At 36.7% G+C, this 21,724-nt stretch overlaps 1 protein-coding gene across 1 annotated transcript in view; it reads left to right on the top strand.

The window, feature by feature from the left end:
• The window catches only part of NUDCD1 (NudC domain containing 1), a 90,662-nt gene that overhangs the window by 21,917 nt on the left and 47,021 nt on the right, over positions 1–21,724 (top strand). The window contains exons 3-5 of the mRNA XM_005689154.3: positions 9,669–9,854; positions 16,103–16,283; positions 19,219–19,401. Of these exons, the coding sequence (XP_005689211.1) occupies positions 9,669–9,854; positions 16,103–16,283; positions 19,219–19,401 (550 nt within the window). The remainder of the gene's footprint in view (positions 1–9,668; positions 9,855–16,102; positions 16,284–19,218; positions 19,402–21,724) is intronic.

Raw genomic sequence — 21,724 nt, 5'->3', positions numbered from 1 at the left:
ATTAAAGTTCATGACTGCATTTGAAATACTGTAGATAAGCAATGTGGCCTACTTATCAGTATCCTTTTCTTCTATTGAAAAATTTCCTTAGAAAATAAAATTATTTTATTTGGTGGCTTTTTTTCTGTAATTTTTTTTTTTTGATAGCTTTCTTGACATGGAATCAGAGCAAAGACTAATACATCTTTGATTCCTTATCCTGTCCCATTGTCTAGCTTCTAATAATTCATTATAGTTCCTTATTTGGTTTAGTGTGTCTTTGCCTGTCTGTTGACTCATTAAAGACACTATATACACATACACTCTATATACACTGTGTGCTGGGATAGTGTGTGCAGGCCAGATAGCCTGTGCACATACATGTTTACTCTTTGGCCCATATATGATCATACACATCCATACTCTGCATATGCTTAAAGAGTCTGTTATGCTTTGTTTCAGAAGACAAATCTAAAATCTGGAGAGTCTTTAAGAATATTGACTTATGGAACCTCAGTCAGTCTAATTTATACTGTTCACATGACATTCAAAATGTTTATTGAATACGTAGTATATGTTACGCATTATTGTAGACACTGAGAATGCTGCAGTATACAAAGTAAAGTCTCTTCTAGTTTATTAATTTCCAGTAGAATGTGAACTGAACTGCTTCCTTTCCTTGCTTTCCCAATTTGAACTTGACATTGAAATAACAACCTTTTTAGTATGTTTGTACATGTTCAAAGCAATGTACATATTTCTAAATGTAGTCTACATTTAAATATATTTAACTTCCTAGTAAATTAGAAAGCCCCCACCCCACCCCCACCCCCCACCCTTGGAAATCAATAAGGAAGCCATAATTTTGAATGCATGACTTCTGGGAAAATTTCTACAAGTGGCATTCTTTCCTGGTTCTCAGTTGTCATTCTCATCCCTGAATTTTTTTAGCACTTCATGTGTATTCTCTTTAAGGCAATTGGATTACAAAGTCCTTTTAACTATTTAGTTGAAAAGACATAATATACACTCTAAATATAGTTTATTAGATGTTCTATTGAGAAGACCTACATATATCTATATACGTTTTTTTCTCCCCCCAACTAGTGACAGCCGTATGCTTGAGTGAGAATCCCCTGACCCGAATGCTAGTTTTTGCAAATCTCCTGGGCTTCCAGATGTCCCCAGAGAGGAGTCCTTTGGTTTCTTGTCTGAGAGGTATAAGGCCTGACTGTGGCTTTCTGGTATCCAAAGAAAAGAGTCTGTAGTCTCATCTTTTGATAGGTGGGCATTTGCTGATTCCTCTGTTTTTCTTTCTGTGGTGTCCTTTACTCCTGTGGTTACTGGGCCTGAAGGCCAGAGTCAGTCTAATTAAAACTTTCAATAGAGAAATCTCATTTTTTGATAGAGTGAATTAGTTTGTATTAATTTGGGGAGAATTGGCATTTTTGCGAACTTTCTATTTTTTACCCAAGAACATGGTGTGTGTCCTTTCATTTATTTATATTTTGTTTTATATCCTTAAAGTAGTATTTTTATCATTTTCCTTTGGTCTTATGCTCAAGTTTAATTTTGACTATTTTATGGTTTTTGCCTCTCGTTAACAGAATATAGTTTTTTCTGTTTTGTTTCCTAGAGGTTTATTGATAGACTATTTATTGTGTAAGCAGTCACCTTAATTTATAATTCAGTAATTTTTACCTGTTCCATTTAGGCTTTCAAAATTGATAGTTCCATCATTAGCAAAAGGAAATGGTTTTGTGTCTCCTTTTCTAGTGTTTGTGAAAGTAGAAAAAAATTCCTGTGTCATTTCCTTTTTGTCTTCTTGAAGAACCTCTGAGACAGTGTTGAATAATAATGTTTACCTTTTGATTTTAATTGTAATGGCTTTTAAATGACTTTTTAAATGACCAACTCACTGTTGGTTTTAGATAGCTCAGTTGGTAAAGAATCCACCTGCAATGCAGGAGACCCCAGTTCAATTCGTGGCTCAGAAAGATCCGCTGGAGAAGAGATAGGCTATCCACTCCAGTATTCTTGGGCTTCCCTTGTGGCTCAACTGGTAAAGAGTCTGCCCACAATGGAGGAGACCTGAGTTTGATCCCTGGGTTGGGAAGATCCCCTGGAGAAGGGAATAGCTACCCACTCCAGTATTCTGACCTGGAGAATTCCATGGACTATACAGGCCATATCCTCGCAAAGAGTTGGACATGACTGAGTGACTTTCATTTTATTGTTGTAAACTTGCTTCTTTCAGTTTCTATTGAATATTTTTATTATGCCTGATGAATTTTATTGCATGCCTTTTCAGAACCCACCTATTGTTAATGTATCAGTATAGTAAATTAAATTGATATAGTTTTAAAAATTTCTTAATTTCTTAAGTTCCTCAAATAAATTTTAGGTTAGAATGCATTATTCTTTTGATACCTTATTGGTTCTATTTGCTGACATTTTATTTGTAATATTTGTATTTGTTTTCACAAGTTATATTGTTTTTTTATGTTTTGTTGATAACAGATTTTGATTAAAGTTTTGCTGGCTTCCTTGAATTGTAGAGTTTTCTGGAACTGGAATAGTTTAGGATTGGAGTAATCTGCTCTTTATATATTAAATAAAGATTCTCTTCAGACCTGATATGTATCTTCTTCTTTTTAATGGTAATTCTCTGACCACCTATCCAGTTTATTCTGTTGTAATTGGTTTACTCAAACTCTGTTTCGTGGATAGTACTGTATATTTTTTCTAGGAAAAAAATTATCTTTTCTCTCTTTCCTTTCATTTTCCTCTTTTTCCTTAATCAGACTTTATAAGGATATCATTATTATTTTATTTTTAAAAACCATATTTGGGATTGTTTTAGTTTTCTGCTTAAGTCAGCTTTTTGTCTTTGGTTTTCAAACTGTATTGCACATCAGAATCATTTGGAGCAATTGATCAAAACCAAAAGCTAATTTCTGGTTGTGGTTCCCAAAGATTCTGATTCAGTTTGTTAGGGTTGGTTGTGGTCTGGGAATCTTCATTTTATCAAACATTGCAGATCGCTTTGCTTCTGGTCTAGTGACCAAGTTTTGTGAAACTCTGCACCAGTGGTACAGAAGAATACCACACTAACTTCTTATTTTTTTGATCAGCAACAAAGGAAATCAGCTTGCTCTTTGAACTATATTGGGAGCAGGTGGAGAGTATTGGCTGCTGTGGTTATACACTGGCTTTTTTTTTTTTTTAAGTGAAAACAATTCTTACATAACTTTTATTGTCTGATTTTTTTTTTTTTTTAGTCAAAGGCACACATGCACAAATCTCAAGGAGGTTTTTATTTGTGGCTGATTTAGAAAAATTACCATCCTTGTTAATTTGGGCTAAACATTATTGTGGTCACAGTGAATGAAGGCTGTAGGGCCTAAGAAAGGAAATCCACAAGTTGTTTAACCTTTAGATTTTTTCAGGAGCCAGCAGGTGGCAGCAGTGCAACACAGGTTTATAGAGGCATTGTGTTGATAAGGTCCAAATCAGCAGTTTGTGGGTGTGTTTGCTCAGTTGTGTCAGACTGCAGCCCGCCAGGCTCCTCTGTCCATGGATTCTCCAGGCAAGAATACTGGAGTGGGTTGCCATTTCCTTCTCCAGGGGATCTTCCCAACCCAGGGATCAAACCTGCTTCTCCTGTGTCTCCTGCATTGGCAGGCAGATTCTTTACCACTGAGCCACCTGGGAATCTCAGCCGCAAGCCACTGAGCCAGCTTGTGGTTTACAGTCCTTAATTTCAGAAAAATGTCAGTTGAAAGGAAGTTCACTTAGGAAGTAGAAAAATTCCAGTTCCTTAGAAAAGCAGAAAAAAAAAAGTGTTTAAAATTTGATTCTTTATTATATTGTCATTTTATCATATTAGGGCTTAAAGTACTGTGTTCTGTTTCTTAATATTTAGGGGATTAATTCTGTCCTAATTTCTTATATCTGAAAAACTCATGTTTTTGGTAATAAAGAGCATCATCTTGTGATGCCTCTTTAAATTGCATGTAAAGATCCAGAGGAGAGTTACTGGTTCCATCTGAAGTGTGCACTTGTGAGACTGTCTCAGAGTTACTGGTTACAGCTACTTGCTAGTCTAGCTCAGTTATTTACCAGTATATTCTTATCTAGACCTGAGTCCAGCATATGTTCTACAGTTGAGTTTACTAGCAGGGAGCCGGTGATTTATCTGGTTAAAAAAAAATGAAAGGTGTAAAGTTCTTGGAACTGTGTGTGCTTAATACACTATTGAAAGCTTTGTGGTACGTAAAGACATTACTTAATCAAATTACAATTAATTTAAAACACCTTTCATTAAAGTTCTAGCAAAAAAGTGGGGGAAAGAAGAAGGATATAGGAAGACTTTTTTTCCTTCCAAATAGTTATTAGTGATAAAAATCTTTCTGCAGAAAAACATCACTCCATTTTAAAAGGGCAAGTTTTTAAATATCAGTGTCTAATAGTAAATGGCATCCTTGTTTAGTTAGACTATATTTTTTTTAAACTTCAGTAGTGTTTTCTATAAATGTACATGTATTAGAAGAAAGCTTTGTTAGTTAAGAGCTTGTCTTCTTGTAGCAGTAATTAAGATTTCCTGTTTTAAGATGTTTTCATAAATATGTAGTTCATGTATTAGTACTAATTTGCTGTTTGTTTAGAGTGTCATTTGTACACAATATGTGGACAGTGATATTTTTGTGATATGTTTTATTGACTCAGGAATCTAATTAAAATACTGTATAATGTATTAGCCTGAAAGAAAAACTGAATATAGTAGTTTCGTTCATACTAGAGGGTTTTTTTTGGGGGGGAGGTGTTACTTTATAAGTTGCATTCACTTCTGACATATCATTTGTTTAGAAAAACTTGAGAATTTATTTCTTCTTAAGAAAGTGTGGAAGATAGGAAAGACCAATTTTTGGAGTGCAGTCAACCAATATTTGAATATTGGCCCTCCCATTTCTAGCAGTGGAGTTATAGGCAAATTATTTATTTTTTTTGAGCAGAGCTTTTTATATTTTTCAAGTAGGATAATAATTTCAACTTCATAAGGTTTGGAAATAATTAATGAGATGGCAAAAGTCAAAGCAGTTATTTAATACTGTACATTATTATCATTCAAGAAGTACTTCATTTATCATTGAAATTTTAATTCGTTCACAATTCAGCTGTGTAATGTTATCTCAGAATGATTGTCAACGGCTTTGAACATAGTAATGTTAACTTTTTTTTTGACTGGAAGAAGAAATTGATTGGTTGGGAACAGGACATTATAGATGCTAATTACATAAAGCTTTATTATTAAGACACTGTAAAACTGTTAATGGAGGGTATTCAGAAATAATTTAGTACTCTTATTTGATTTATTAATGCAGAAGAAAATATTTTGTTGCCTACAGTCCATTTAAAATTAAAATATTCTGAACACTAGATTTCAAAGATCAGGAACATTTTAGGTTCTTTCACATAAACTATCATTTAGCTTCGAGATAACTGTGTTTTCTTTTGCATTTTTAATTTAATTATTTTGGCTTCACATATATATACTTGAATATCTTTATCATTCTATTGGATGTTGCACTCATTTATTGGTAATCGTATTCCATGGGGTCGCAAAGAGTTGGACACGACTAAGTGACTGACATTCACATCCAATAATCAGATGCCTAGCAGTCTCAGTTATGTGAAGCCTTGTATTTAAAAGAAGATGGCTTAAAGCCATCTTTAGGATGGAGTATGAAATGAAGAATGATTGCTTCCTAACAATGATTCCCTGGCTTAGATGTTGTGAAGGGCATGTAGTGGGGGAGACCACTAGAAACTTTGCTTTGTAACACCTATTTTGAGGAAGAAGTTGCATTTTATTTTAACTTATTCATATCTTTTAATTATGTATATCACATGTAAATTATTCAGTGCTTTAAAAAAAAAAGCAATGTGTTGAAGCAGTAATAGCAATTTCCGCTTGACCACCAATCTCCTTTACCACCAGATCTCGTTTTCGTTTCTAATGGTAAACACTGGAATACCCCGGTCTGTCTATAGCTTACTCTGTGCTGTCATATCACAGTGTTTGTTCCAACATATATGGATTTATGTGTTTTCTGCATCTGCATTTTTTTTTCAGTCATTATCTTGGAGATCTTTCTAATGTATTATAAATCTACTTCAGGGGATTTGGTGGTCTGGTAGTTAAGACTTTGCCTTCCAGTGAAGGGGGTGCAGGTTTTCAGTCCCTGGTCAGGGAGCCAAGATCCCACATGCCTCACAGACAAAAAACATAAAACAGAAGCAATAGTATAACAAATTCAACAAAAACGTTATAAATGGGCCGACATTTTTAAACAAAGACTAAAAAAAATCTTAAAAAATTAAATCTACTTTAGTATAACTACGTTATTTGGTATTCCAAAGGATGGTTATGCCAGTTAACCACTCATCTGCCAGTGTTCTCCAGACAGAGATGCCAGGTATACGTTTATATTTGAACACACTGGATTTATTACTTTGTGAAGCAGAGGAGGGATGTGTACGATGGGGAACCACCCGCTGTCTCAGTAAGAGGATGTTAGAAAGGACATTGTAGGATTAGGCTTGTATTGGATGGTTTGGGGAGAGGATTTTAGAAACTGGGGCTTTGCTCTGGGTTGGCTACTGTTAGGAAACTGGATAATTCCATGATGGGTATCTTAGTAAGTCTTGTCCAGAAGGAGGGAAGACTGGACCAAGGCTTAAGCTGTGATAAGTGATATTGGCATGGATTAGGATCCTCTTTGTGGCTCTGACAACATTCATATTTTATATGTGTTCAGTTACCATTATGGCGTGATGCTGTTTTTCTCTTGTTTGGTCATAATGACAGAGGTCACGCAGTGTCCTTGTCTGATGATGATGTTCTGTGAAATTGTTTATCAGGAGAATATAGCTGTTAGTGTCACTAGCTCATAGCAAAGCCAAGTCCTCGCTGATACTGCCAGGCTAGCACTGGGCTGTCAGGTGCTGCTGTTCTCTTCCTCACTATTGATAAACGACTAGATTGTATCTTAGTTTTTATTAGCACATTTTGTCATTTTCATCATTAAAGTAAACATTCTTGTTATGTGGATCTTAGTGTACCTGTGCAAGCATTCTAGAAGTGGAATTGTATTTGTTGTTGTTTAGTCACTAAGTCATGCCCAACTCATTTGCAACCCCATGGACTGTAGCCCGCCAGGCTCCTCTGTCCATGGGATTCTCCAGGCAAGAATACTGGAGTGGGTAGCCAGTCTCTTCTCTGGAGGGTCTTCCCAGCCCAGGGATAGAACCCACGTCTCCTGCATGGGCAGGCAGATTCTTTACCACTGAGCCACCTGGGAAGCCCACTAAAGGGTATGTAACCCATCATAAAATTTGATTTATAATAATTGCGAACAGCCTATACTTCTGTTCCTACCAACAGGGCACTTTAGCCAAGAACAGACATTAACAGTCTAAGATTTTTTTTTTTTTTCCTGGCTAATGGAGGTATCATTTGGCCTTTTTTTCCCCAAACCATAGTTTTCCTGTTCATATTCTTTTACTATGAAAAAAATGATAACCTTGTCATTCTTGCTGAGTTTTAAAGGTATTTTGTATGGTACTAGTACTGTGTTATATTTGTGGCAAGTATTTGTCTTCTTACCTCCTGTATGTCTTTTATTTACTCATAAGAAGGCTTTCTCCACCCTGAGATTATTAAAACAATCTTCTAACAAAGCTACTTTACTTTTCTGTTAAAACATTTAGATTATTGATCTATCTGGAATAAGGAATGTTTTTGTATGTTCTTTTTTCCCCTAAAATTCCCTAATGTTCCACTACTATTTGTTGACTAGTCCATTTCTTTCACAATAATTGGAAATTCAACATCATGTTCTAAATGCCTACACAGGCATTAGCTTGCAGTAAAATTTCTCTTGCTTGCCTTTCACTTAGCTGACTGGATTAACTGATATTCTCTATTCTTTTTTAATAACTTACTGACTGAAGACCACAGTAAGTTTGATATGTATTGCTAGTAGGCTGCTCAGTTCTCTCCTGTTATAATTCTATTTCTGCTAGCTGAGTTTTACATCAGTAATAATCAGATTTTCTCATTCTAAAAACTTGTCAACTGTGTTTGTCAATGCATTTTCATTATTTAATGCAGTATTATATAAATCAGTAAAATATGAGTACAAAAAGAAGGAAAGGTGCCCTTTAAAAAAACACAGAATTGCATGCTTTAGAAGAAACAATGGGTCACTAAAAAACTTGAGGCTAATAAGGACATAGTTTAATTAATTAAATCTTTTTTAGTGTATGTATATATATATTAATCTAAACAGTTCTAGAAGCAGGGAATGAAATACAAGAAAAGTGAAAGTCGCTCAGTTGCATCCAACTTTTTGTGACCCTGTGGACTATACAGTCCATGGAATTCTCCAGGCCAGAATACTGGACTGGGTAGCCTTTCCTTTCTCCAGGGGATCTTCCCAACCCAGGGATTGAATACAGGTCTCCCACATTGCAGGCAGGTTCTTTACCAACTGAGCCACCAGACAAACCCTGAAATATATCAGTCAAGGGTTATTTCTGTACTGCAGGAAAACCTGTTAACTAATAACTAAAACAAGAATAAAAATTGAATTGAATACAGTTTGGTGTATGAGGGGAAGTTTATTTTCTGAGTTGTAGCCCTTTTTTATGTATTTTCTTGTGAAACATTTTAATGCTGTAATTCATCTTGCTACTTTATCTTATGGCCTTCCCAGATGGTTCAGTAGTAAAGAATCCACCTGCCAGTGCAGGAGATGTGCAAGAGACACGGATTGGATCTCTCGGTCGGGAAGGTCACTTGGAGGAGGAAATAGCAAGCTACTCCGGTATTCTTGCCTGAGAAAATCCCATGGAGAGAGGAGCCTGGTGGGCCGCAATCAGTGGGGTCACAGAGAGTCAGACACTACTGAGCATGAAGCATGAGACACTAAGTATATAAGGATATATATACACACAATAAAAATATGTTAACAAAAACGCAAGTTGTTAATAGCATAACATAGTATTTTCATACCACAGAGATGTCTGTGTAGGAATTTAGAGCATGATGTGTTATTTCCAATTAGTTAAAATACTGCTCGTTAATTTTAAACTTAAGAATGAAGACTAGATTACTGCATTGCATTAGTTATCTATTGCTGTGTAATAAATTACTTCAGGACTTAGTAACTTGAAACAGTAAACGTTTGTCTTCTCACAGTTTCAGTGAGAAATCAGAATGGCTTAGCCAAGATGTCAAGAGAATGTAGCCAAGATGTCAGCCACAACTGCAGTGGTCCAAAAGCCTGACTAGAGCTGAAGGGTACACTTCCAAACTTCACTCAGGGGCTGCTGCTGGTGGTTGTCAGGAGCCCTGAGTGCCTCCTCACATGGGTCTGTCACGTACAATTGAGAAAGAGCAAGGTACAAGATGTACAGTCTTGTATGACCTAACCTAAGAAGTCACATACCGTCACTTTTGTTTGTTACAAGTGAGCCAGTGGGACAGCTCGTACTCAAGCAGGGGACTTGGGCACCTACTTGTGAAGAGGAGAATAACCAGTGCACTGCTGATATTTTTATTCTGTGTGTGTTTGTGTCAAGGAGAGGGAGGGATTCATTCTTAATGTTCGGCTTCTGTTTAGGATACTGCCTTAGGAAAACCACGAGAGGTGTTTCGACTTCCTACAGATTTGACAGCATGTGACAATCGCCTTTGCGCATCCATCCATTTCACATCTTCTACCTGGGTTACTTTGTCAGATGGGACTGGAAGACTGTATCTTGTTGGAACAGGTGAACGCGGAAATAGTGCTTCTGAAAAATGGGAGGTGAGTTGTTTTGTTTTTCTTTAGACTTAATGCTGAGTCTGGAAAGTATATTCTAATTAGATCTTAATGATTTTGAAATAACACCTTTTTAGGGATGGTTTACATGTGACCTCTTGATTTTTATAATATATAGTATTTTGGATATCTTTTAAATAAAATGTTTACCTTTTGTGAAACTGATATATTAGCTATTCCTGTTTTGATCTGGGGTGAGTACAGTTGTCAAGACTTGCATTTGTTTTTCAGCAAATGCCAATTGAGTTCTTTTCAAGTGTAAAGCAGTACCTTAAGCATTGACCTTACTGCCTTCTTTTTTGTAAAGAGTTGGCCAGAGAATTACATTGTCATGTCTTTTCTCCTTTTCTCATGTTTTATTCTCAAATATATTTATGAGCCTAGCATGCTTCTACTGTACCACTTGGCTGTCTGATATGTTTAAACTAGTCAAATAGTAACTATTAGAAAAATATACCATAGCATCAGTTCAGTCACTCAGTCGTGTCCGACTCTTTGCGACCACATGGACTGCAGCACACCAGGCTTCCCTGTCCATCACCAACTCTGGAGCTTACTCAAACTCATGTCCAAAGAGTCGGTGATGCCATCCAACCATCTCATCCTCTGTCGTGCCCGTCTCCTCCTGCCTTCACTTTCTCACCATCAGAGTCTTTTCCAGGGAGTCACTGCTTTGTGTCAGGTGGCCAAAGTATTGGAGTTTTAGCTTCAACATCAGTCTTTCCAGTGAATATTCGGGACTGATTTCCTTTAGTATGTACTGGTTGGATCTCCTTGCAGTCCAAGGGACTCTCAGGAGTCTTCTCCAACACCACAGTTCAAAAGCATCGATTCTTGGTGCTCAGCTTTCTTCACAGTCCAACTCTCACATCCATACATGACTACTGGAAAAACCATAGCTTTGACTAGATGGACATTTGTTGGCAAAGTAATGTCTCTGCTTTTTAATATGCCTAGGTTAGCCATAGCTTTTCTTCCAAGGAACAAGCGTCTTTTAATTTCATGGCTGCAGTCACCATCTGCAGTGATTTTGAAGCCCCTAAAAGTAAAGTCTCTCACTCTTTCCATTGTTTCCCCGTCTTTTTGCCATGAAGTGATGGGACCGGTTGCCATGATCTTAGTTCTCTCAATGTTGAGTTTTAAGCCAACTTTTCCCCTCTCCTCTTTCACTTTCATCAAGAGGCTCTTTAGTTCTTCTTGACATTCTGCCATAAGGGTGGTGTCATCTGCATATCTGTGGTTTTTGATATTTCTCCAGGCAATTTTGATTCCAGCTTGTTCATCCAGCCTGGCATTTCTCGTGATGTATAATGCATAAAAGTTAAATAAGCAGGCTGACAGTATACAGCCTTGACGTACTGCTTTCCTGATTTGGAACCAGTCTGTTGTTCCATGTCCAGCTCTAACTGTTGCTTTTTGACCTGCATACAGGTTTCTCAGGAGGCAGGTCATATGGTCTAGTATTCCCATCTCTTGAATTTTCCACAGTTTGTTGTGATCCACACGGTAAAAAGTGTTTGGGGTAGTCAATAAAGCAGAAGTAGATGTTTTTCTGGTATTCTCTTGCTTTTTCGATGATCCAACAGATGTTGGCAATTTGATCTCTGGTTCCTCTGCCTTTTCTAAAACCAGCTTGAACATCTGGAAGTTCACAGTTCACGTATTGCTGAAGCCTGGCCTGGAGAATTTTGAGCATTACTTAACTAGCGTGTGAGATGCGTGCAATTGTGTGGTAGTTTGAGCATTCTTTGGCATTGCCTTTCTTTGGGATTGGAATGAAAACTGACCTTTTCCAGTCCTGTGGCCACTGCTGAGTTTTCCAAGTTTGCTGGTATATTGAATGAAGCACTTTCACAGCATCATCTTTCAGCATTTGAAATATCTCAACTGTAATTCCAACACCTCCACTAGCTTGTTCGTAGTGATGCTTCCTAAGCCCCACTTGACTTCACATTCCAGGATGTCTGGCTCTAGGTGAATGATCACACCATTGTGGTTATCTGGGTCGTGAAGATCGTTTTTGTATACTTCTGTGTATTCTTGCCACCTCTTCTTAATATCTTCTGCTTCTGTTAGGTCCATACCATTTCTGTCCTTTATTGTGCCCATCTTTGCATGAAATGTTCCTTGGTATCTCTGATTTTCTTGAAGAAATCTCTAGTCTTTCCCATTCTATTGTTTTCCTCTATTTCTTTGCACTGATCACTGAAGAAGGCTTTCTTATCTCTCCTTGCTATTCTTTGGAACTCTGCATTCAGATGGTTATATCTTTCCTTTTCTGCTTTGCCTTTAGTTTCTCTTTTCTCAGCTATTTGTAAGGCTTCCCCAGACAACCATTTTGGTTTTTTGCATTTCTTTTTCTTAGGGATGGTCTTGATTTCTGTCTCCTGTACAATGTCACAAACCTCATTCCATAGTTCTTCAGGTACTCTGTCTGTCAGATCTAATCCCTTAAATCTATTTGTCACTTCCACTGTATAATCGTAAGGGATTTGATTTATAACTGTAGTTATCTACCAATGTCCAAGATGCCATTTTTATTGCATTTTTTTTAACAATATAACAGACTTAAATCTGAGGGGCAGGTTTGCATTTTAGTAATAATAAACATGAAATTAGTTTCTCCAGAGCCACAGGCTTTGAAAGTAGACAGTGACACTGAGTTGCGCTAATAAAGTACAACGTGATATTGCTGCCTTCTGAATTTCAGCAGGTGGCCTTTAGTTCTAGGTAGCTAAAGAGATAGAATTTAATATTTTACATCTTATAAAACATTTTTATCAGACCAACAGGTGCCTGTAAACACTAGGCTTTAATTATTTGAGAGAAACAACAAGGCCTTAGTGGTTTACCTTTCTTATTGTTATACCAAATCCTGCACTACCTAATTGCAGTGTGTTCAAAAAGTTAAACACAAGACACAATGAAATACCAGAACAACAGCCTGTTTATAGGAGGCCTTTGCAGTCAGTCACAGTTTTAAATATTCATTGGACATTGTGACGTATTCTGTTTCTGCCTCCAATAATTTTTTCTTTCCTTTTTTTACTGAGGATATGTGGTATATAGCACCCAGCTATCTGAAACAGTTGAAAAGAATTTGGAGAATGATGGACAGGAGCGATATGAATGAGAATGTATCTGTTACCAAGCTATGGGGATTCTGTTCGTGTAAGAAACGCACTGACCCTCTTCACCTTCGGATTAAAAATAACACCACGTAGTCCATCAGAAGAAAATGCATATGGGTTTATAGTTCATTTGGTTTCTGCTATGTATATCTCCTTAGTCCATATAAGTCCTTCAATAAGATTTTTAAAATAAATAAAAAATTTGAATTTACTTCATATCTTCTTCAGTATATATACTGCCATAATGAAGTCAGTCCTCTCTGGGGAGGTGGGGACAGTGGGGAAATTATGGGACCAGGGCGTTAACTGAAGTTGAAGGGATACTGTGGGATAGTGGTCACTTTGAGAGAAATATATGAGTTATAGGACTTTGGGGGAATTGGTGTAAGAGAGAAGGCTAAAGGTGGAAGTGATGGGGGCATGGTAGGGCATAAGGGGGCCCAGCAAGCGTGGTGGTGATGACTGAAATGTAGAAAGAGAAATGAAAGAAGGCAGGGCATGTGTGGCCTCTAACATGACGGGAGTGCTGTGTATCAACAGCTTCACAATTGATTTGCCAGGCTTGTTCAGGGGACTGGAAACGTCAACCTAAGAGTTTCTAAAAGTCCTGACATGATCTCCTCTGGCCTCACGTGAGCGAGAAAGAGGGGGAAGAAACAGGAATCTGGCTACTTGGACTTGGCAAAACTTACCATTTTTTCTTCCTACCCTTTTATTTATTCTTGTCCCCCAGACAGAAGCAAAACCCACTTAACCAAAAATGTGTCTATCTTCTCTATTTTGGGTATTTGAGGGAGGGCCCTCCCCTCACCTATGGAAGAATTTAGAATGATTCCAAAGGTCTACTGTTTGAATAATTTTGGTAGAGTTGCTCAAACACAAAGGGAAATTAATGACATTTAAGCACATTTTTCTTTTTATTGAACTCTAGTTATAATTTGCAGTGTTTTGTTAGATTTGGTGTGCAGCAAAGTGATTGAGTTATATGTATATATATGTATATATATATGTATGTATTTATGTATGTATGTATATTCTTTTCCATTGTAGTTTATTTCAAAGTATTGAATATAGGTCCCTATGTTATACAGTGGGAACTTTTTGTTTATCTATTTTATATATGGTAGTTTGTATCTGATAATCCCAAATTCCTAATTTATCCCTCTTCCCCTTTGGTAACTATAAGTTTGTTTTCTGAGTGTTTTCCTGTTTTGTAAATCAGTTAATTTGTATCATGTTTTAGATTTCACATATAAGTGATATTGTGTGATATTCGTCTTTCTCTGTCTGACTTATTTCACTTAAGTTGGATAATCTCTGGGTCTATCCGTGTTGCTGCAGATGGCATTATTTATTCTTTTTATGGCTGAATAGTATTCCATAGTATGTATACCACATCTTTATCCATTCATCTGTTGATAGACGTTTAGATTACTTCCATGTCTTGGCTGTTTTAAGTACTGCTGCTGTGAGCATTAGGGTAAAGCACCCTTTTTTTAAATAAGGCTTTCAGGTAGCAGCCCACATGAGGTGGTTCCAGATACAGGTTTAAAAAGAAAACAAGAGCTAATTCTTGTGTTTCAGTTAGATATGTATTCAAACTATTTATTTTTTCATTTATTTGAAAAGCTTGTTTAGAAATCAGTCTTAAAACCTTTCCTGATTGATATTTAACAAAGATATAGTAGTCTTTTAGATTATGTGTTGTAAGAAGAATTTGATAAGATTTTGTACATCTTTCCATGATGCTTTGATTTGCCTTTTTTTTTTCCTTAGAAGAAATGTCAATATTTAAGTTAGTGGAATTATCTTTTTAGATGAAATGAGATCTTTTGTTTTTGAACAGTAAGAAAGTTTTCATGATTTGTTCTCCAGTTCCTTTGACTCTTCAGTTCAGTTCAGTTGCTCAGTCGTGTCTGACCCTTTGCGACCCCATGAATCGCAGCACACCAGGCCTCCCTGTCTATCACCCACTCCCGGAGTTGACTCAAACTCACATCCATCGATTTGGTGATGCCATCCAGCCATCTCATCCTCTGTCGTCCCCTTTTCCTCTTGCCCCTAATCCCTCCCAGCATCAGAGTCATTTCCAATGAGTCAACTCTTCGCATGAGGTGGCCAAAGTACTGGAGTTTCAGCTTTAGCATCATTCCCTCCAAAGAACAGCCAGGGCTGATCTCCTTTAGAATGGACTAGTTGGATCTCCTTACAGTCCAAGGGACTCTCAAGAGTCTTCTCCAACACCACAGTTCAAAAGCATCCATTCTTCGGCGCTCAGCTTTCTTCACAGTCCAACTCTCACATCCATACATGACCACTGGAAAAACCATAGCCTTGACTAGACGGACCTTTGTTGGCAAAGTAATGTCTCTGCTTTTGAATATGCTGTCTAGGTTGGTCATAACTTTTCTTCCAAGGAGTAAGCGTCTTTTAATTTCATGGCTGCAGTCACCATCTGCAGTGATTTTGGAGCCCCCCAAAATAAAGTCTGACACTGTACCTTTGTAAATTTCCGGAAAACAAACAACACAAAGCAAATAAAAAATAATAGCAAAGAAAGATACACACACATATATACAAATAGTATTCAGAAACTAAGAAGGCAGAAATAAATTAGAGATATGATTAATATATTAATATATAATATATAGTATAAATGACTATTATAAATGGATGGATATAATATTATACAATATATTAATATATCTCAATAAATTAGATATGAGACAGGGGAAGAGATGCAGTAAGGGAATATTGACCTCATTTCCTCTGTACGGAGCACTCTTTTTCACTTGGCAATTCTTTTCTAGAGGATTGCTTTTAATTCCCTTTCTCTTGTAGATGCCATTTGGAGGCCCTTTTGTTTTCTGTGTGTACTGAACAGTTTTCTCTATTAAACAAATAGATGTTTTCTAAAAGTTATTTCTTTAAGCAGTATTTTAAACTTGTAAGCTTTATTTCAGAGCTTTTCTGTTCTTGTGTCCTTGCAGTAAACAGTATCCAAATTACTTGTTGGATTGTCAGAATTCTGTGTATTTCCTCTGTGCTCTATGCATTCATGTAATAGTTTTTGTGAATGCCATCTTTTTTTCTTTTTTGTAGATTGTATTTAATGAAGAGCTTGGGAGTCCTTTTATCATAATTCACAGTATCTCATTGCTGAAAGCTGAAGAACATTCAATAGCTACTCTCCTCCTTCGAATAGAGAAAGAGGAATTGGCTATGAAAGGAAGTGGTTTCTATGTTTCCTTGGAGTGGGTCACTATTAGTAAGAAATATGAAGGTAAAACAACAAAATTCTGATCTCTCTGCAGTGGTTGCCATAATTCAGTAGGTTTTGAAATGCAAAGCTGTTCCTGTAAATGCTGTTTGCTTTTTCTTAAGCATTGTGTTGTGATTCTAGTACCTGCCATCCAATGGAATGAATATTTATAGGTAGTTTCTCCTTAGGTATGGGTTATAAAAAAAAATAATTATGTGTTTCCACAGTTGAATACACCTTTTTTGTAAAAGGAGACACTACTACATATTTTGGAAGAATTTAAAGTATATGTTTTTAATATATACAAAATATATGTTAATATGTAACATTAAACACAAGATTTGTTCTTCAAAATATTTAGTGTAATTTGTTCTTTTTCCCGGTGTTGTGGTTTTAGCTCTAGAGGAACACAGTAACTTAAATCTTTAGATTAGACATTGGAAACTTTCTAAGGGCTGGATGGTAACCATATGACCTATCGCAGTTATTCAGCTAGGATCTTGTGCTGTAAAAGCAGCTGTAGATGAAGGCATAAATGAATGAGTATAGGTGTATTCCAGCTGTATTCCATTTACAAAGACATAAATGAATGAGTATAACTATTTATTAACACTGACGTTTGAATTTTATACAATTTTGCGTGTATTTAAATATTCTTTTGATTTTTTGGAACCATTTAAAAATGTAAAATTTATTCTTCAGCTCACAGGTCATAGTTTGCAGATCCCTACTTTAGATAAATAAAAGCTTTGTTTTTTTAAATTAAGGTACATAGCATAGAAGAAATCGCCTTGGGTGTTTTTCCTTCTCTGAGGCTCTTGGCTCCGTGACAGCTTTAGCTCAGTGCATACTGGCTCTCTGCTGCAGCTCCATGGCTTCCGTGCTCTTCATCTTTGTTTCCTTCACTCAGATGGACAGGCATATTTAGACTCACCTTTCTTTTTTTTCTCTCCAGCCAATTTTAATTATTGTAATTACAGAAACATTCTTTCTTTGGTTGACTTTAACTTTCTTTTCTGGATGTTTCAGTTCCTTTACTCCCTGAATTACTAATATGATCGTGTTACTTGTTATTTTCTAATGAATATAACAGAGCAGTGTTGTATTTCTAGACTGTTGAGTGGAATATTTGATAAATTATATTTTGTGGTCAAGTAAGTTTGAAAATGTAGGCACACAATAGCCACATTTCACATTAAGCATAGTCAAGTTTCTAAAAATCTTGAGTAAAAAAAGAAAATGTAATTTTGATCCAGCCTTTCCCAACCCATTTAGCCATGGAATTCACTTGAGACCTACTGTTTTCTATCTCACATGTTGGGAAAAACCATCCTATAAAATACAGAGTGTCTAAGCTTGGGTCTTTGGAGCCAGGTAGGACTCTGCCTTGCATGTACCTATGGAAGAAAAATAGTCTATTCTTAAATATATATGAAGTGAGTGTGTGAATGTAGGTGAGGATTTAGAGAGAAAAATGACATATTTTAGAATGGGTTGTATTACTATGTATGTATATGTATTATTATGGGAAGGATTGAGGGCAGAAGGAGAAGAGGTCGTCAGAGGATGAGATGGCTGGGTGACATCACTGATGCAAGAGAGATAAATTTGGGCAAACTTCTGGAGATGGTGAGGGACAGGGAGGCCTGGCATGCTACAGTTCATGGGGTCACAAAGAGTTGGACACTACTGGGCCACTGAACAACAACAAATGTGTTATTATGCATAACTCATTGTGTTGAGTTATGATTTTTTGTCTACTCAGTGTGAAGCTAATAAGTACTACCCACTGTAAAAAAACTTTGTTATCAAAAGTAACAATGTTAAGTAAAGGTATGGACTCAAATGTTTGAATACTTCTAAAGCAAAAAAAAAAAAAAAAAAACCCTTATTTTCATAGAATAAATTGTTTACCAGAAAATTTTAGAACACAGTTAATTGTTCCTATCTTTAAAATTGTAAGTACAGTTATTTATATTTTATGGCTGCTGCTAAGTCACCTCAGTCATGTCCAACTCTGTGCAACCCCAGAGACAGCAGCCCACCAGGCTCCCCCATCCCTGGGATTCTCCAGGCAAGAACACTGGAGTGGGTTGCCATTTCCTTCTCCAATGCATGAAAGTGAAAAGTGAAAGTGAGGTCGCTCAGTCGTGTCCGACTCTTAGCGACCCCATGGACTGCAGCCCACCAGGCTCCTTCACCCATGGGATTTTTCCAGGCAAGGGTACTGGAGTGGGGTGCCATTGCCTTCTCCATATTTTATGGCAATTTTTATACACATTCACATATTTTATGGCAAATAGATCTATATGTGAATGTGTATAAAAATTCTTTCTACCATAAAAGTTATTTCATTTTAAGTAAACCTGCTAATGGGCAGAAAATAGTCCACACCACACTTTTTCCATTACCATCAATTTGTGGCCCTTGTCAGAAGACACCTATCATATACTGGCTGAGAAAGTAGACAGGCTATAGTCAAGGAATGGGTAGATTTTTCAGAGGTTCATGTTCAGGTAAGTAGATCACTTTTACAGTTTAGAGCCCTGCTGTCAAATAGAAATTTTCCAAAATGGACGTGTTTATATGTGAGCCGCTCAGTGTGATAGCAGCTAGGTATGCGTGGCTTTTGAACACTTAAAGTGTGGCTCGTGTGGCTGGAGAAATGAATGTCCATTTTTACTTAATTAAACAGCTACCGTGGCCAGTGGCTACCACATTAGACATCACAATGTAGAACAAATTTCATCAGACCATTTTTTTTAAAGAGATTTTATTTACAGAATATTAGGTTGTAAATTTTTTTATCCTTTTATAAAAAGGTACCTAATAGTCTGCTTTTTAATAGTACATTTAAAATATTTAAATTAGAATTATACTTGAATATTTTCAGATATTTTTATTATAGTTTTTTGGTTGTAATTTTGTTGTTCTAAAATGCTTTACTTTCTCACAGATAATAAAAAATATGAAATGGCTAAGTGTAATATTCTCCGTGGGAAGTCCGTGCCACATTATGCTGCTATTGAACCTGATGGGAACGGTCTGATGATTGTCTCCTACAAGTCCTTTACATTTGTTCAAGCTGGTCAGGATCTTGAAGAAAGTAAGGATGAAAACATGTCCGAGGAAATCAAAGGTGATTTTACTTTGAATCATAGAGCTCCTGTGTAAAATAGATCTGACTTGTCCTCCTAGCTGGGTTAGAAGTTTTACCAGATCAAGATTGGCACTGAATTTTTCTTTGTTTTCCTTTATATTTTCCAGAAGAGCCTTTCATAAAATATACCACCTAAGTAGTATGAACTGGTTAAATTTAATACTTTTCATAATTATAAAAAATGTTTTTAAAATATGTATTATTTTACCTGATTATATATTCAACAAATACTTAATGAATAAACAAATACTGATGTCTATTTGCTGTTGATATTGAAAGTCCAGCATATTAGTATCATAGATGATAATTTTAAAAAATAAGCTAACCTCTTTTCATATGATAGTGAAAGTTGCTTAGTCACGTTCGACTCTTTGCGACCCTGTGGACTATACAGTCCACAGAATTTTCCAGGCCACAATACTGGAGTGGGTAGCCTTTCCCTTCTTGAGGGGATCTTCCCAACCCAGGAATCAAACTGGGGTCTCCTGGATTGCAGGCAGATTATTTATCAACTGAGCTATCAGGGAAGCCTCTTCAGATAGGTAGGAAGAGTCTTAGTGGTATCAGTTCAGTTCAGTTCAGTCGCTCAGTCATGTCCGAATCTTTGTGACCCCATCAATTGCCTCACACCAGGCCTCCCTGTCCATCACCAACTCCCGGAGTTTACCCAAGCTCATGTCCATCGAGTCAATGATGCCATCCAGCCATCTCATCCTCTGTCGTCCCCTTCTCCTGCCCCCAATCCCTCCCAGCATCAGGGTGTTTTCCAATGAGTCAACTCTTCGCATTAGGTGGCCAAAGTATTGGAGTTTCAGCTTCGGCATCAGTCCTTCCAATGAACACGCAGGACTGATCTCGTTTTTGATGGACCGGTTGGATCTCCTTGCAGTCCAAGGGACTCTCAAGAGTCTTCTCCAACACCACAGTTCAGAAGCATCAATCCTTTGGCACTCAGCTTTCTTCACAGTCCAACTCTCACATCTGTACGTGACCACTGGAAAAACCATAGCCTTGACTAGACGGACCTTTGTTGGCAAAGTAATGTCTCTGCTTTTGAATATGCTATCTAGGTTGGTCATAACTTTCCTTCCAAGGAGTAAGCGTCTTTTAATTTCATGGCTGCACTCACCATCTGCAGTGATTTTGGAGCCCCAAAAAATAGTCTGTCACTGTTTCCCCATCTATTTCCCATGAAGTGATGGGACCAGATGCCATGATCTTTGTTTTCTGAATGTTGAGCCTCAAGCCAACTTTTTCACTCTCCTCTTTCACTTTCATCAAGAGGCTTTTTAGTTCCTCTTTACTTTCTGCCATAAGGGTGGTGTCATCTGCATATCTGAGGTTATTGATATTTCTCCTGGTAATCTGGATTCCAGCTTGTGCTTCTTCCAGCCCAGTGTTTCTCATGATGTACTCTGCATATAAGTTAAATAAGCAGGGTAACAATATACAGCCATGACGTACTCCTTTTCTGTATACATCTCTTCATATAGGTATGCTAATTATGTTTTCTTCCCTTTCATACTGAACTGAAAGGAAGTTCCTAGGGGATAGAATCACTTATGTTTTCTCAGTCTTGAATGAATGAATGAAGGTAATGTTTTAGAATGAAATGAATAAAAAGGTTCTTCAGAAGAAGTTTACATTTGTATGCAAAGAATTCATATTCTTCTAAAAAATATTCAGGAGACCATTTCTCTAGAATAATTGCTGTTCATATTTCTGATATTTATAGTCAGAGAATAGTATATTTTACTTAACAGATTTGCACAGTATTTAACAATCATATGTATTACTCTTTGAAGCTACCCTTTTTATTACTTTAACAACTTAATTATTTAAAATGAAAATGGGTTTCACTATTTTTATTTATTTACATAGCTCTTCAGGGTTTTCCTGATAGCTCAGCTGGTAAAGAATCCGCCTGCAACGCGGGAGACCTGTGTTTGATTCCTGGGTTGTGAAGAACCCCTGGAGAAGGGAAAGGCTACCCACTCCAATATTCTGGCCTAGAGAATTCCGTGGACCGTATAGGCCATGGGTTTGCAAAGAATCGGAAATGACTGAGTGACTTTCATTTTCACATAGCTTTTAAAAAATAAATTTGTTGAAAAAATCTGAAAATACTTTTATAATAAATATTTGAAATATATTTTCTCCAGGTTTATAAATATGAATGCCTAAATATAAGAGTTGTGCATGGTGGCCTTTTACTTCACCTCTTAACAGCTTAGTTCCCTCACAAGTGATTTTTTTCACAAGACCCCTTTCTGAGTAAACTACTGTTCTGTCTTAGTTATAA

The sequence above is a fragment of the Capra hircus genome, chromosome 14, assembly GCF_001704415.2.
Source record: "Capra hircus breed San Clemente chromosome 14, ASM170441v1, whole genome shotgun sequence".
Classification (NCBI taxonomy): Eukaryota; Metazoa; Chordata; class Mammalia; order Artiodactyla; family Bovidae; genus Capra; species Capra hircus.
The sequence above is the reverse complement of the archived record's forward strand: the minus strand, read 5'-3'. Positions and strand labels throughout refer to the sequence as shown.